Raw genomic sequence first — 16,869 nt, 5'->3', positions numbered from 1 at the left:
TTAATTAAATATATTCCAATGAAACTCTATTGTTTTTATGTTTCAATGAGTGTTGCTAGATATTTAAGCCCTACTGCCTGAGAACTGTAGCTGTTGCACACTTTGTTTGCCCAAGCCGAATCCATGTTTATTACGGTTTTCCTATATAACACTGCTGGTTTTTGACTGACAGTGACAATATAATTCTGGGGCTCTGTAGTCCTATTTGAAGCAGTTTTCCTAGCAAATAACCCAGGTTTGATCCATTCACAACCAGTCGAAGTGGAGAGGTTGTTTTTCTCCCAAAGGAAGCGAGAACACCGCTAAAAGATAATGTACCTGTAGGAGCCATTTATCTGTTTCTTGTTTGTTTTTCTCCACTAGGGGGTGTATTTCATTGATGTATTGCTGGGATGGGGTATTTAAGGTCAGGTGTGTTTCTACTCAGGTGTTGCTAATGGTAAGAGGCAAACAGTTTTCTACTGTGCTTAATATGCGAGTTCATGTGGACATTTTGTGTTGATGGAAAAGGACAAAATGAATGGATGCTTTAAAGAAAATAAATGGCTTTCCGATTTATAAGCCGACAAGGAAGATCTGCATGGCAATTTTAATTAAGCGCACTTACAAACAAGACCCACCAGGAAGAACAGCAACCAGTAGCGCAAAATATAGGATTTAGCCGCTACAGTACCCAAATGTGTCGCTTCACTCTATCATTGTGTCACATGACCTGACCTTTTTTAAGCATGAAATAAGTAATTACAGCTAAATGTGTTTAGAACAATGAATATCTGAACATGCAGCAGTAAAGTAAGAACTAAGAATTAACACCTGAACGGAAAACTATCCAAGGTTTATTGTTTTCTTTTACCAAAATAACATCCCATTTGTTCACAACCATATATACATGCATTAATTTATATCTATGGCTTGGAAGCAGATGACAAAGGAGGTTGTTACAGAGGGTCTATCTCTACAGTCTTTGAAGTTGACACTTCCTTCAGTATTTCAAATAGAAACTCAAATTATAAGATAAATTAAGAGTAATTAATTAGTCATTTTCCCTTCTTCTCCCCAGTACATTCTCATCTTCCTTTTAAGCAACTCTTAATGTCAATTTTAATCAACAGAGTGATTCATCTTCTTAGTTTACTATCTTTGAGGGGATGACGACTTCCTGAATCACTGATTCATGAGTTTCTGACATACTGGAACATGATCACAGTGAATGAATCCGTTTAAAGCCTCTTCCGCAATATGAAATGACGACCAACTCGTTGTCATAAATATATATATATATGCGTATATTCAACATTTATTTAGGTTTATACGTGGTTGCAGTAACAACACAATAAATAGATTCTCGGTGACATCGCAGAACAAAGCAGTCTTGGATTCACAAATACGATTCTATTGGGGAGCATTCACAGTCACAACACTGAACATCGTAAAAAGAAGAGCTTGTTTTTCAGATGAAGCGGTCACTGGCCTCAGGAAGTAGTTTGGCAGGTAGTGGTGTCAGATGCCGTGCTGAAGGTTCATGCACTACAAGCCTAAAGGAACATTTCATTTCTGTTAGTAGAGCTGGATGTTTAGTTAGTGGTATATCAGAGTGCAACAACGGATGGTTCCTTCTCAATCCTTACTTAAATAAAGCAAAGCGTGGACTATGATTGGACAGGCAGCCTCTCCTCTGTGGTTTTATGATTCATTAACATTCAGTAACAATTTCATATTGAAGTAATGCTTTAATACAAAAGGGCTAACAACACAGCGATGGATGCATCCTGTAGTGCAAAGAGGCCACGTGGTGAACCTCTACTGGCTCAACAACACCCAAAAAAAGCAAAAAGAAAAGAAAAACGCAACTAAACAAACAAGTCTAAAAAAATATATTCAGGGTGAGAAAGGAATTCGTTTAAGTAGGAAATAGTATATGAAGTATTTAAAGCAACTTAAAAAAAACAACAACTTTCCTTATAAAAAAACAGAAGAAAAAAATAGCAAAAGAAAATATTTGGTAATTGCAAACGTTTTTTTCAGGTTCTAGCAGTCGATTTGGATTGAACAGAGAATGAAAACATTATATTGATATTCATTTAGGAATAAAAAAAAAATGAGACAAGGTCAGATTTAAGGGAAGGTGAGCACTTCCAATGTAAACCGATTTGAGAGTTGATTGACTTTGCTTCAAGTTTTAAGTCAATTGTGACATAAAGATTACCATCCTAAAGTTATCCAGTACATAACGTTGTACGCTGTCAAACATACAAACTAGAACATTACCATTACTTCTGCAAAGAAACGCCCACAGCACTTCCTATTCTTTAACACAAAGCAGCTCATTCTGGACTAACGTAAACAGGAACATCAGCTGTTTAAAGTTCACGGCAGCCTTTATGGTGGGGAAGCCGGAGCCCACGTCTGTGTTCGAAGGCGGTCGATGAAATGCGATGAGTGCAGACTTCGTTTTCTCACACCTCCGCCTCAAAACGGACGTAAACCCGTCAGCAGACCTGAGGGAATGCCGATGTCGCGGCCTCGCCCGTCTGCGTCCGTCTCACGGTGCGCGTTCGTGCCGTTTGCGGACGGCTGTCGGCTCGCCTCCCAAGCGACGCGGGGTCAAACGCCCGCGCTTCGGCGGGGCGAGGCTACTCGAAGCTCCACACCTCCAGGCTGCGGATGCTGAAGTCCTGCTGCGAGGAAAGGGGCTGGTTGTTGAAGGTGGAACATTTGGTGGTGGTGCCTCGGTACAGCTCGGCATCCAGCCAAAGACCCAGTTGACCTCTGCGGGACAAGTTTTTTTTTTTTTTTTTGACAGTTTGAAAACAATTTTAACTTGTTAGCAACATCTCAGACATCAGGCAGGTGTACGCACCCTCCTCCTCCCATCTGCAGAGAATCTGTGTTGCCTTTCACAAAGTAGGAATTCTCTCCCGTCCAGCGGTACACCTGAAAGAATAAACCAAGCGTTAAGGCTTCAGAATCAGAGTTTTATACTGTAGATTATTAGTTCTTTTAAACAAATTGATCAGAAACCTTAATTTCAGGGCAGAAGCTATAGAGGAAAGTCTCCCCGGTGCCATAGAAGTGCTCGCTGACCCTGAAGGGGTCGGTTGAAAACGCCCCAAATATCTGTAATAAAAGGAAATTAAATTTTACCTTTTTATCCAGGAATCAACCAACTTAACCACATTTCAGCTGATAAAATTGATAATTATATTTAACTACTACAGGGCACGTTTCCACTTCAGGAAGCTTTTTCTGAAATCAGGGTCATTTTTTGAGGCCATTCTTTACTCTCTTCTGTTTACTCTGTATTTACTGGGGTAAATTAAAAATATGCAAGGCATATTTTTAAGGCATCCATGTGGGAATGACTCGTTCCCCCCCCCTAAACAATCTTTTTACTTTTCTAAAAAATATCCATTTCTACAAATGTTTTCATCTACACACAGGTGCAAAAAAAACAAACAACCCATAACGCTGTAGGAACTGTAATGCTGCCTCAAAAAAGGCACCAGAAACAGAAAAAGAGACGTGGAGAATGAGCATTAAGCTTACACGAACTTTAAACACAAGAAAGAAAAAGACAAGCATAAAAAAAAAAGCAAAAACTGAATCATTTTGTGGACTGACGACAAAGTGGAACTTCTACTTTGTGTCACATTAAACTACAACAACACAAAAGTGCAGGAGATTATTGACCGGGAGTCAGGTAAGTCCAGATATGAGATTATAATAATAACTTTTCAGGCACAGAGGAACGGCTGGAAGGAAGGGTTTCCCTCACCATGAACAGAGCACATCAGGGTAAATGATTCATACACAAATGTTTAAAGCTTAGTTTGTCTAATGAACCCTGTAGCTCAGCCTATAAAGGAAACATAAGGACTAACTATTAGGGTAAAAAGGCTCTGGGTTAAATGGTGGAAACGCATCTTCAGCCTGACAGGAACCTTTTTATTTTTATACACTATTTCTCTTTTGTCACCACAAGAGGGCGTCACTGTCAAAGTGTTATTTGCCTGGTCGTCCATGTCTTTGATAACGAGCAGCACAGGACTGTCCACGTCTGCCAGGTTCCTATACAGAGTCTTCAGGCTGGTCCCATGTTTCTCAGTGCTGTAGGCCAGTCTCCATGGGTATCCCTGCACACGGGCTGGAAGGCGACAGGCAAGCTGTAGGAGGCAAAAAGAAAACAAAACAAAAACGGATCAGACGACGAGACACAAAGAGGATTTGTCTCTATGACAGAGAGGACCGACTTACCTTCTCGATGTTCGTGTCTTGCAGCAGATCGCTGCTGTCGACGAGCAGGGGCAGAGCATCCACAGCCGCGTCCCTGTCACAGCTGCCGAAGCTCTGCCTGCGTTTCGCCTCGTCGATGGTGATGATCTGGAACATGGGAGGAACTCCGCGTTAGAAATCTGAACACCCGTCACAGCGGCGACTGTCGCGATGCAAAAAGGCCAAACGGTGGGGGTTGGGAATGAAAACAGGATTTCCCTCACCTCCCAGCTGCAGGAGGCAGGGTCACTGAAGAAGTTATCGATCATGTCCAGCTCATCTTTCTCCACCACGACGAAGCCCTGCTCCCGAGCTTCCTTCCCGTAAACATCAGGAGACCACTGAACGAAAAAGGAATACAGGTCGTGCACCCTGGAAAAGACATTTCACTTTAAAACCAAACAAAATTTGCCCATATATTTTACTTCATGTGAACATTATTTGCAGTATTACTATAAAAAACTGTGCAACGTCTATAACAAAATGTAGTTTTTATGAATGGGTGGTGCCATCATCTCACCTTTCCAGCGGCACAGCAAACCAGTACTCCGGCTGCGTCTCCAGACCCCCGAAGGAGCGGGCGGGACTGGACGTCATGCCGACGGCAAACGACTTCTTCATCGGCTTTCCGACTTTGAAGCAGAGGAACATGGGTGGGTTTTTACTTTTCTCCTCTGACGATAAAAGCATGTCTGCCAAATAATGATTATAAAAAAAACAAAAAAAAATTCAGCTATATTTAGTACTTTTTAAAAGGTGCTGAAAAAGTCTGACATCTACAACACTTTGGGTCAAAGCTGATTCAGCACTGATACAGACTTTGTGCTATTTTAGCCATTTTTATATCAAAACTTCCATCTCATTTAGGAGTCGGGTGATATGACTTTTAGTTTTTGTAACCTTTATACTTTGCAAAATATTCAGCTTTATTTACAAATATTTTCCAAAAGAAATTCCTCAGGTCCTTTAAGAACAATGTTGTCTCTGCTCCATTTTTTGTCTTATTATGCTACGTTTAGTATATGGCTACTGTCTTGCTAAGTTTAGCTTTTAGCTATGATTTTGCTAATCTTATCTTTTAGGTAGCCTTTTGTTACTTTTAGCTTCTAGCTAGTGTTGCTTTTGTTGTGTTTGTTCATTCAGAACTCAGCATTCAGAGTGAATTTTTAAAACAAATACAGTTTCTCTTAATCAAAATGTAAATAACTCAATAACATTATCAGTCCACTTATTTGTATTTGAAATATGTAGATTTTGGACCTTCTATTGGAACGTGCATCCTCTTCAGCAGCCAAGACTTCATCTCTGACTCGTAGTTTTTCCTCAGTTCCACACCCTCTGCTGGTCTGTCTGGACCTCGTCTCTCCAGACCAGTTGTCCCACGACGTTCCGAATCCTCCTGAAGACTGAGCTTCTGGATTATTTTGTCACCTGCGACACCCAGCAGCTCTTCCGGTCCTTCAGATTTCACATCTTTGGTTTCGCCTGCTTGCTGGCTCGCAGGTTGAACGTGCAGGGCCGCCTGGTTTTCAGTCTCTAAGGAGGATCGCATCGACTCTCCGTCCTCGATGGAGCTGTTCCGAGCGACACCTTCGTCCTCTTCGTCGTCCAGCCTCCGTTTAAGGTGACTGAGCATTGAACCGTCTTTGTCCTGGCTTGTGCAGCTCGGCGCTGCGAGTTCATGCGGGTCCCTGCTGATGGCGCTGAGCGACGTGGAGGACGTCCCGTCCGCGTCCTCAGTGCTCCCATTGACAGCAGGGTCCAGTTCGGTAAATCCTTCGTCTGATGGAGACTTCTCCGTCTGCTCACCCTCTGCACTCACTGCCAACAAGAATGTTTTAGTTTAAGGATAACACATTTTATGAAAAAGTCTACATTTGTATTGATACAACAATCCAAACAAGTCACAAAAAAATGTGTTATTTAATCAACACCAATATCTAAATGTTAAAAGAATATAAAACCTTGATAAATCAACATTAAAGACAAAGTGGTTTGGTCTATCATTTTCCTAAATAAATAGTTACTGAAGTATAACATCACAGTTGCCTGCTGAGAACTAAAAGTTAATCAGGCAGGTTTTCAAACCTCCTAATAAGATTACAAAGACGACAAATCAAAACCACTGTTTAACTGAGGAAGACTTTCAGGAATCTGCATGACGCTTGTAAAAGCAGCTGAAGATAAAATGAGACCATGCCTTAACTCAACTCAGCTCAAAGTCCACAATAAACACCTTTAATGGGATAGTTCGGATCTTATAAAGTGGGACTCTGTGGAAAGGTTATGAATAATTATTACCTTATCTGTGATCTTTGGACAGCCTCAGTTTGGAGCAACAGACCAGATTTATGAGCCGCCGGCTGGTCGAAGAGGACTAAGATCAAAGTAGGTTACTGTTGTCTTAAAGCAACAGTTCTCCGCGAAAAATGGGATTTTAAGCAACTTTGCACTGAGGAATATTAGGATACTTCTGCTGGAAGTATCACCAGAAGTGCTACAGCTAGTTGCTGCTGTTATTATTTGCCTTTGTACACATCTATGTAATGTGAAACTGACAAAGTAAAGGATTATAAAACACTGTTTGCATAAACTGATTTAAAACCTTTGAGACTGGAGTCAGAAATTCACTTTGGGTTTTGTCCCGTAAAGACTGTCCCGTTTGCTTGTCAGTCCGATCAGAACTGAACCATTTTTTCCAAACTGAGGGTGTCTGAAGAGCTAACAACAACAACAAAAGGTAGACATTATTTCTCCATAAACTTTGCAGAGGATCATTATTCAAATGATCTGAACTACAGTTCGGATCGTTTGAATAATGATCTAAACTGTAGATCATTACCACAATTTAGGTTTGTGGTACCCAACTTGTTGAAGGCCACCTACAATTATTATTTTTGTCATAAAAGTTAAATTTTTAATTCGTATCAAAACACTTTTATTTTTCAATGTGCCTTGTTGATAAATTAACAGTCAGCCTTAACTGTTTTTTAATAGTTAAATTAAAACTTTGAAGGTATAATCAAGATAATATGAGTTCTGTTCAAATGGATGACGAACGTCCATGTTTGGTGACGTCTTACCAGTTTCAGAGAGGGTAGATTCAATGTCATCCAGAACTATCGTCCGTTTGGGTTCGAGTGCTTCATACCGACTGAAGGGGTTCAGTTCTCGCTCTGAAGGCAGCTGCTCCCACTCCCCGGGCCTGTAGACAGGACACAGATCCTGGGGTAGGTCTCTGTGAGGTCACCAGGAATCACACAGACCGGAAACAGGATGGGGAGGGGAGGGGCAAAAACGCACAGGAAACGGAAAAAAAAAAGAACAAACAGACAAAGAAAAAACAGAAGATGTGCAACAGAAATTAACATGACACCCAAATGAATAAATGTGATGTAAAACAACCAAAATGTCAAATAGAACAAATGATTTGACGAATCAAAAAGTGGTGAGACTGAGTGAGCACAGACAAACTAAAGGAAATGGTTTGACCTTTTTGTTTGAAATGGGAGATTTTTCAGGTGACAGAACTCCATGCAGCTCAGGAAAAGCAAAATCTAATCTCAGATGAGGAACAAGAACAGGAGGAGTCAGGGCGGAGGCCTGGAAGAGGAGGACAGAAAGACGCCTTACGATGGCAGAGCGTCTTTGAGCTTCATGCGCGACACGTCGTCGTACAGCGCCACGGAGACCACCTCCTCCATGGGGCAGATGAGGCCGTACTCTTCGCAGCCGTTCTCGATCACCAGGGGGTCAGACTTGTGCGGGTCAAACATGATGTTGTTGGGCGTCACAATTAACACGCCGCCGACCACTCCCTAAAACAAAACAAGACGTTTACAGCTGGGACGGCGGTCAGGGCTTTCGCCAACAGGAGGAGAGCGAGAGAGTCTCCAAATGAGGAAATGTGTTTGAAAAAACCAGGAAGAGACGTCATCACAGCTCTCGATTCGAGTTAGTCTTACTGGAGGAAAACAAGAGAAGTTGTGTAACAACTGCTCCGCCAAAACGTTTTTCCGCTCTTAAAGCGGATTCTTTTTTTTTCTTGTTTTTGAAGTCAGGCTTGTGTGGAGAATTTCTAAGCAGTCAGTATCTTACCTGACCAGCTGCCAGAGTGATTTGAAACTGAAGAACAAGGCCAACGTTCTCACGAGGGAGTCAAATTTCCAGTTGTTACCATTTTATCGTCTGAAAAGCTTGTTGCTACGGTAACTACACGACACGTATCTGCTACGAGTCTTTGTTCTGCCGGTCCAATCTCAAAACAACATCCATAACTAGAAGAAGTGGCCGATTACAGAAGCAAAACCACTCCTGACGGAGGCACCTGAGCTTCAGCACTGTAAATTCAGCAGCCGGCGCAGTTACCATAGCAACGAGGATGTTTTGTTGGCAAAAAAGTCTTACACAAAATAGACAAAGCATTAAAAATACTCACACAGCTATAAAAAGATTTGAGTTCGGATTATTTTACTTTGTAAAAACCTGCTCTATGTTACAAGCCGCCATTAGTCGACTCCTCTGTGAGAGTTTCTTTAGTATTCTCCAAACTTAGATCAGTCTGACGACAGTCTACTACAGGTAAGATACTGACTGTTCACATAACATGCTAAATATATCTGTGCTTTCAAAGTTCAGCTACATTATCAGGCAATGTCACCAAGTCCTCTCAGCGTCTTACCATGCCATCAGTGAAGTATTTGCAGCTCATCTTAATGAATTTAACCGTTGCTGGGCTCTCGTCCTCAGAGTTTGGGGAGAGCTCCCGGCGGATGGACTTCGCTGACCGGCAGCTTTGGGTGCAATTCTGAAACACATTGAACAAACAAATTAGAAAAGTCTCCTCCAGACTGATTTGTTGATATTAGGCGGGAAAATTGTGACCTTTATGACACCAGTCATAAAATAAGAACAAAAACATGGTGTGCATGGTAAGAATTATACAATAACGACTTCCCATTTAGGTACTTTTAACACCTTTTTTGGATACACTTACATGTTTTTCAGAAACGCCATTAGTGACGGAGGGGTCGGAGGAAGTCGGAGACTTGAGGTCAGTTTCCGATTGGCTCACATCAGGGACAAACAGCTTCTGCAATAACGGTGGACAGCAAACAATCAGCTCATCCGTAGTGAGGAGAGTGAAGCAGCGTAACGGGATCGATTCAGTCCCCCTCACCCCTCACCTGGCCGGGGTAGACGCTGCGAGAGAAGAGCTTGTTCAGCTGGACCAGCTTGTTTGGGGTGGTGTTGAATTTAAGTGCGATGCTGCTGAGAGAATCATCGGGTCCCACCTGCAACAGGAGATCAGCTTCTCCGTCAAAACCGGGGCTAACAGCGTTTTAAAATACACGCTGGTGAAAATAATAAATTCAGTCTTCTATGAAAAAGGCTGTGGTAAATAGAGCTGCAGAGGGTGCTGCAGCACCCCTTGATGGATGTCCACGTTCAGATAAGATAACGTGCACCGCCGGTGTGCGTTCCACTGCATAAATTTAGTATTATGATACCTTTATATGGGTGTTCAGGGTCATAAAAATTCATATATTCTCACAGCTCAAACAGAATCCCACAGCTATGGCAGTGTGTTGTTTACAACGGTTGTAGTGAGTGTCGTGTTGCTCACAATGAACTCCACTGTGCCTGGAGGCTTCTTCCTCTCCATCTTGTTTCTTCTACAGCCATCCCCTGAAGGTGCGAGAGCAGAAAAAGGAGAACATGATTACTTTCTGAGAGTTTCGCCAAAATCCGTCTGGTAGCTCATGAGATATTTTGCAAACAAGACGGACAAGCCCACACGCGAGCAAAAACCTTATCGCCCTTTTCGGCTTCAGCATCAACCAATGAAATCACCATCCAGTTAGGGGAACAAAAAGAAACACCTGAGCAGAAGGAGCCATTTAAAAAACTCGGGTTACTTAGTCAGTACCAGATATACCAGCTTTAAAACGCTGACATGTGAAGCAGTTGTTGTACGTAAACAAAGACAACTCCACTCTTCTTGTAGAAGAGATGCATAGTCAGCGTTTTCGTTTCGCCAGGACAGAGAAGCCATTAGTGCACCCCTCCCTGACGCTCTGGCACTTAGACGATGACTAGGCATTGGCTTCTCTCACACTCCAGCTGCGTCTGCCCGTAAATGTCCTCAGCATGAAACACCAGGACTCCCTCCCTGCTCTGAGCACTGCACTGCGTTCGCCGCGTACTGAGCTGTGGCTGACACCACGGCTGACAGTGTTGTGCATCGATACGCCGCTGAATGCGTTCGAATGCGACTGCATTATTGCAGCCTGAAGCTCATTATATCAGAGTTTACACAGCTGGCTGCGCCACAGCAAGTCCATTATTACTGAGGATGTGCTACGATCGGGGAAGATATCTGCCGAAACCAATCTCCACGATTCAGTTAAAGCTCATATTGTACTTTAAAAAAGCCTCGCATGACGATTGTTTTGTCTAAATATGAAGCCACGGATTTATTTTACACAAAAGCAGCTCATTTATACCGATCCATTACAACAAATTGTACTGATTCTGAATGTACACAGTGAGATAAAAACATAATGATATAATCCAAGACGGAGAGCAGAATAAAATGAGCTCAAATTACTTTTATTATCCCATTTGAATGGTTTATATTAAAGGCAAAAAGGCTTGGATTATGTAGACTTGTTAAGAGTTTTTTATATTTTACTGGTAGCAAATCTTGCTGCCTCGCAAACTTTATGAATAAAGCGCTTTTACGTTACTGTTAACTCTAAAACAGTGCAGGAAAAAGGTTGTGCAACTTCCCGTTCAAAACTGCTGAGGTCAATCAACCACAAACGATTCCCCGGTCAGATGGACTTTGTGTCACTTTGTTATAGAAAAGTCATTTAAAACAATAAAGGAACATTTAGATCATCGTGATACACAGTTAAAAATAAATCAAAACAACCAACTTAGTAGAAAAAAAATGGATTGATTAGAAAAAAAATACACAGTAGTTGTGCATAGAGTAATGATAAATCACACCAGGTTTTCCCATTATTGAATTCAATTTCCTTATCGTCAAAAAGTTTTAAACTAAGACAGGATTTTTGTGTTTAATTTCATTTATTTGTGTCAGCTTGAGTGGTTGCAATAATCAAAATATTACTGAGAAGACAAACTAATTGACTGCATCAAAAAACTGTTCTACATAAAAAAAAAAAAAGATCTGGAGTCAGTTGGGAACCTCAGATTATGTCTAATTGAGCAAAATAAAACTGTTTTTTTCCCCCCTAGAAGACTGAAAAAGAATCAAAAATCTTTGTCATGTCTTACCTAAACCTCCAGGTGGCTTTACTCTCTGAAAGTCGGTCTTCTTGTTGGGCTCAGGCTCACAGGAGATGATCGCGGAGCTCCGCTCATTTGGACTTTTTTCCGACTGGCCGGACCTGAGCTGCTTCCGCCTTTTCAGCCTGAGGGGGGGGAGAGCAAAAATATAATATTATAGTTATATTTCTTTACATAAAAAAACGAGGGAAGGCTAAAGAAATCTTGCGCCGCAATTGGTCATGAGCAAAAATCATAGATCAGATCTTTTGTTTTGTGAATAAGATTCTTAGTTTTACATTTCTTGTGCATTTTTAATGTGCCACAATCTGTAAACAGCAGGTATAAACAAGCCTTGTTGCCTTCAGTGGTGAAACTATCGCTCATCTTTGCTTTGCTTCGAGTTGTCTGCTCAGACTGCTGTTTCTCCCCGTTTAATCATTGATAGCTGAGCAAATGAAGAGGTACATTAAAGCAGCCCGCTGCAGTGCACTTCACTGGGATGTCGGGTTAGTGGTGCACCTCAGGTAATGCACGCTCACTGAGAGGATATGAATATGTTGACAAAAATAAAAAAAAGATTTATGAGATACACCTAGGGACTGGAGTGAAGATGGCCTGCGGGGCCTCAAGCAGGGGAGGAATGAAAGAACCGTGCACAAAGCACATCTCGAGTATTCGAGTGCTTTAATGGAAAGGAGAGATCGGGTCGATACGTCCGCAGACAGATGGACTGGAGGCCTCTCGTCCCGTAGTCTCTCATTTTAACAGAAGCCACATGGATCTGGAGGTGAGCTCCAGACTCTACAGAGGCTCTCTGCAGCACCATCTGTTTCACCCGGGGGCTTTTCTCAGACGTTCAGATCAAAGTCTCCCTTTTCGTCGCAACATCTGCCGCTTAGCTCGTCTTCTCGTAGCGCTCAGTTTGTAAACAGCGGCTCTGCTTCCAGTGAGCGGACTGTTGTAAAAAAAAAAACGGATGGAAACTCTGAGTTTGTTAGCCCTCAGATGCAGGGAAAGTTTGGGTTTTCTGTTCCAGAAAGACAGTAATCACCAGGTAAGTTACCATTCCACTAAACGAGTTTCTTTCTGACGTTTCTCCTGTGGAGTGTTTGAGACAGCAACCCGGATCTAAAACATGAAAACGGCCCACAGGTCCGAGGCACAAGGCCAATGAAAAGGTGGGTTTGAGTGAAATACCTCCAACAGCCTCTAGGTGGAGCTTTAAAATGTTTCTGGCGTCACGTAATAGCAAAAACAGAACCTCCACGAGCCTATTAATGGAGAAAGATACCAAATCAATAAGAGAAAAAGCTAAAAGTGTATTCCGATTCCTTTGTTATCAAGTAAAGCTTTCAAATGTTTGCTTACAGCGGCACTGCACCCGTCTTTTGCAAGTTGCAAGAGTCACCGAAGCTTGAAGTAGCACGAGCGAGGCAACGCTCGTATTCACAGCGACGCGAGCGAAGAAAAGGGCTCACATCTCCATGTCTGATATCGTCAAAACTTAAGAATCCGCATCAAAACATCCTAGATGGCTCATCGCCACTACAGGACGGGAGATGAAGGTGTGTGTTAACGCTTTACATGACCTGCTGCAGACCAGCTGAGACTTGCATGACAGACGGGCAGAAAAGCCACCTCTGAATGAGTTTAGACAACCTGCACTCCAAGAAAAACCGGTACACAGCTGATCGGATGATTAGTGGTTGCCGGGTGACGCAACAAGGTGATTCATTACTATAATATAATATTTCCAATATAAACGAATCAAGAGAACAGGGCCGCGCACGTGAAAAATGCCTGGTTGGATCCAGACTGACAGCACAGTCAGAAGGAGTCATCTGAGACACGATCAGAAAGAAACAAGCCCGTTCAGCACCGAGGAACCTCACAGCGTATCACATCCTGGTGGTACAATCACCATGCAAACATGGCAAAGGCAGAAATTTACTTCCGTTTCTGCGTTAAAGACACATCTTAGGTGTTCCGAAATGCACCCACTTTAATTAGGACGAGTTAATCTGTTTTTCTAGTTCTGAAATGCAGCTTTTTTAGAGGTTTTTGCACACAGAACTGTAGACCCGCCGAGTTTACCTGCATCCACACAGATCAGTCCAACACGCCGCTCCATGAAACGCTTCACCTGCACAAACGTCACAAAAAGCCGAGGGGCCGCCATTCCCCGATGGCTCTGATAAGTTCTCGTCACTCTACAAGCCTCTTTCCACACATCTGCCCCCGTTTTACAGTTCTGACAAAATCCAGTTTCAACATCAACACGGGCCCTACTGACTGAACTGCACTGAACTCTGACGCATTACTCCGACTAAATGAGGTCTTGTTAGGTGAATGCAGATCAGATACTTAACAGTGATAAGAATATACAGGGCTGTGCACAAGTCCTAAGTCATCTCTCATCCTCCCCAAGGAGCAAGGCTTTTATTTACATCTTTCAAAGTGGTCCTGATCAATAATTCTTCAGGTTCTCTGAATATTTGGACTTAGCATTGGCTGCTTTTTCATTGATTTTTTCAGCCCAGAACCCAGACATTTGTGGAGTGATGCTTCTTTGCTCGTTTGTGGAGTCGCTAAACTCTGAGCCGTGAATGAATCCAGACACGAAAAGGCTTCTGAACTCATGTGTCGTGTCGACACTTTACAATTTAGCGGCCAGCCGGTACTGCTTCGACACAGTCAGCCTGCAAGAAAAGGCACGATCCGTTCTCACTTTTCTTAAATCTAAAAGCTTAAAAACTTGACACACAGCAGATGATCAGCTGAAGGATGATTCATCTCTCCGGTCCTGTGTCAGGGCCTTGCTGGACCGTTTTTCCTGGTTCTTAAAGACAACGACTTTCAGACACTAGTCATCAGCTGCAGATGGCATTTTCCTTCTTTTTTGTCCTCCACTTGTCCACATTTCCTCATTTTTTAAAAGCACACATACACACACTGCACTTTTAAATATTACAAGATAGACTGGCTGCTTGGAAGCAAAAAAACAAAGAAATTAGGTTAGCTTAAAACTATCTGAACAACATTGCATGAAAGAGATCGAATGATACTTTTCTTTTTCTCTTACTTTAGAATTTAGGCCGATACACAACACTTGTTTCCAATATGTATTTTTCCATTTAACTTAAATAAACATAGATTTTACAACACTTAGAAGGACTTGGAGGCATAAAACAAATATAAAGAAGAGCGTTCTTGCTTAAAAAGCTAAACTATTGGCTACAGTACCAACAGCTGGTACCTTAACGCCTGGCACGGTCAAACGTCACTTTATTAAAATCAGCTGATTAATTTGTCTACCTCCACACGCATATCAACATGTTAGTTTGAATAAGATGTTTCCTGAACATTGGTGATGGGACTGGTATTTATTTAAACTTTTACGTCACTTATTTGGGATCCACTCCAAAAGATGCAGTTGCATTATAATATCATAATACCCTGTAGGAGAAAAGGCCAAAAACTGACTCATATGTTCCTTTATTCAATGTGAAACTTGTGGAGATCCACTGACCTGTTTTGCTGAAGAAGAAGAAGGAAAAAGAAGAAGAAGCAAATCCTGTTCAAACAATCAAGCGCTTAAATCTGTTTTTGTTTTTTTGTATTTACAGGAAGTTGGAAATGGACCCGAGCACAGAACGATTTCCGTTAAACGAAACAAAAAAAACAGACACTGGGACTCACGAGGTTGTCGCCCAAAAAAGAAAACGAGAGCCACTCAGTACCTGTCAAAATACCCCTGCTTCCTGTCTCTCTTCTCCATCAGACCGGAGGGCTGCGGCTCTGCACGCAGTCACATTCAGTGCATTCACACAGACAGCAGACAGGCCCCTCGGTGTGGCTCAGATCCCTCGCGCTCTCACACTCCCCTCTCTGGTCCTGCAAAAACAACAGAGGAGGGAGGAAGGAAATTAGAAAGCTCTCAGCGTGTCTCCTCACTCAGCAGCACTCAGTGGGCTGCAAAAAAAAAAAAAACTCAACAAAACCCAATAACTGATCCCATCAGTCACTCAGCTTAAGTGGAGGGCGATGAAAGCATCCTGCAATATAATCATGTCAGGTTAGAGGAAGGCATACCTAAAGGCTTACGCCACTTGGAAGCACATCTGCTCCTGGTTCCCACATGTTTTATTATATAACCACCGAAGTCTGTTTGTCTATAATTAGCACTGAATCTGTTTAATGTAAACACGGCCCGAGATGCAGGCTGGCTGTAAAACAATCAGGTGAAGCAAAAGGTTGCACGCACCTCAGTGAACCATAAACAAAATAAAACTTGAGTTCAGAGCCTGGAGGTGTTATATAACGAGGAGACTGCTAAATGGTCATTTCTGGATGTCCAGCCTCCTTCTGAGGAGGAAGGACGGCTAACAAACATGAACCCAGGCGTGCTGGTTCAAAGCCGAGCCGCTGCCAGATTCGAGCAAACAAAAAAAAAATAGACACATCGAGCAAAGGTCCAATCTGCTTCCAGCTGCTGCTAATGGCGCTACAGCTAGCTATTTTGTTTACACAGACAATAAGCGACCCGAAGCGTCCGCCGTTAAAAAAAGGGCAGCCGCCGCGGTCCGTCCGTGTCTTACCGCGGGGCGTTCCGAGCTGGCTGCATTCCGGCCTCGACGGGCGAACGGCTCACATCCGCGCGGAACGACGCCGCGAAGCGCTGAACCTGACCGACACGGAGCGTGTCGCTGAGACAGCCCGCATGCCTCGCGAGCATCTTCTAGCTGCTACATTAAAAAAAAAAAAAAAAAGTGGCTCCTCCCTTCGCAACGCCCCCTGCCGTCATGAGCGTGGTAACGTAAAAACACGCGCGAGTTCGTTTTTTTAACGTTATTTCCCGTTTGTATCCTAGCAACGTTAAATAATACCGCGTGACGCTTGAAGCAATTTTCAGTTATCAATAAGGATGAGCCACAAACTGATCAATTTTCGATTATTTTTTGAATCCATAAGACCTTCAGCGCAAATTCTGTTTCTAGTGGTTTGGTGGTTAGGAGTCAGCGCTGTCACTGTCTCGGCGCGGGTTCGATTCCCAGTCCGGGAAATACTGTATTGCTCTTCATAAGCAACAACTTAATTTTTAGCATTTCCACAAACAGATGCAAAGGCTTTTACTCAAAATTTAGCATTTGTAGAACACACAAGGCGGACACACTTACTATAAATTTACCTATTTATGTGAGTTAGAGTTAATTAAAACTGATGAAATATGTGTTGTTTAGAAAATGCTCAAAGTAACGCTGAAAAGCAACAAAGAAAGGCAAAGTTATGAATAGGTTA

At 42.5% G+C, this 16,869-nt stretch overlaps 1 protein-coding gene across 3 annotated transcripts; it reads right to left on the bottom strand.

The window, feature by feature from the left end:
- Positions 1-1,265: 1,265 nt before the first annotated feature.
- Positions 1,266-16,325, bottom strand: LOC108240133 (nuclear receptor coactivator 7). Of its 3 annotated transcripts, none has more exons than XM_017423344.3 (17): positions 16,170-16,325; positions 15,312-15,465; positions 11,578-11,714; positions 9,899-9,960; positions 9,459-9,566; positions 9,269-9,364; positions 8,954-9,079; positions 7,906-8,090; positions 7,356-7,510; positions 5,533-6,093; positions 4,793-4,964; positions 4,497-4,644; positions 4,255-4,380; positions 4,011-4,163; positions 3,022-3,117; positions 2,861-2,934; positions 1,266-2,769 (listed from the first exon to the last, which is right to left on the bottom strand). In XM_017423344.3, the coding sequence occupies exons 2-17, from the start codon at positions 15,347-15,349 to the stop codon at positions 2,634-2,636; spliced, it is 2,373 nt and encodes a 790-aa protein (XP_017278833.1). In that variant the 5' UTR covers positions 15,350-15,465; positions 16,170-16,325; the 3' UTR covers positions 1,266-2,633. The 3 variants fall into 3 exon arrangements, with proteins under 3 accessions (XP_017278833.1, XP_024863245.1, XP_017278834.1); XM_025007477.2 differs by having other exon boundaries at positions 4,793-4,904; XM_017423345.3 differs by having other exon boundaries at positions 2,634-2,769; positions 7,356-7,477.
- Positions 16,326-16,869: the final 544 nt, after the last annotated feature.

The sequence above is a fragment of the Kryptolebias marmoratus genome, linkage group LG19 (assembly GCF_001649575.2).
Source record: "Kryptolebias marmoratus isolate JLee-2015 linkage group LG19, ASM164957v2, whole genome shotgun sequence".
Classification (NCBI taxonomy): domain Eukaryota; kingdom Metazoa; phylum Chordata; class Actinopteri; order Cyprinodontiformes; family Rivulidae; genus Kryptolebias; species Kryptolebias marmoratus.
Note: the sequence above shows the minus strand (reverse complement) of the source record. Positions and strands in the feature narration are given on the sequence as shown.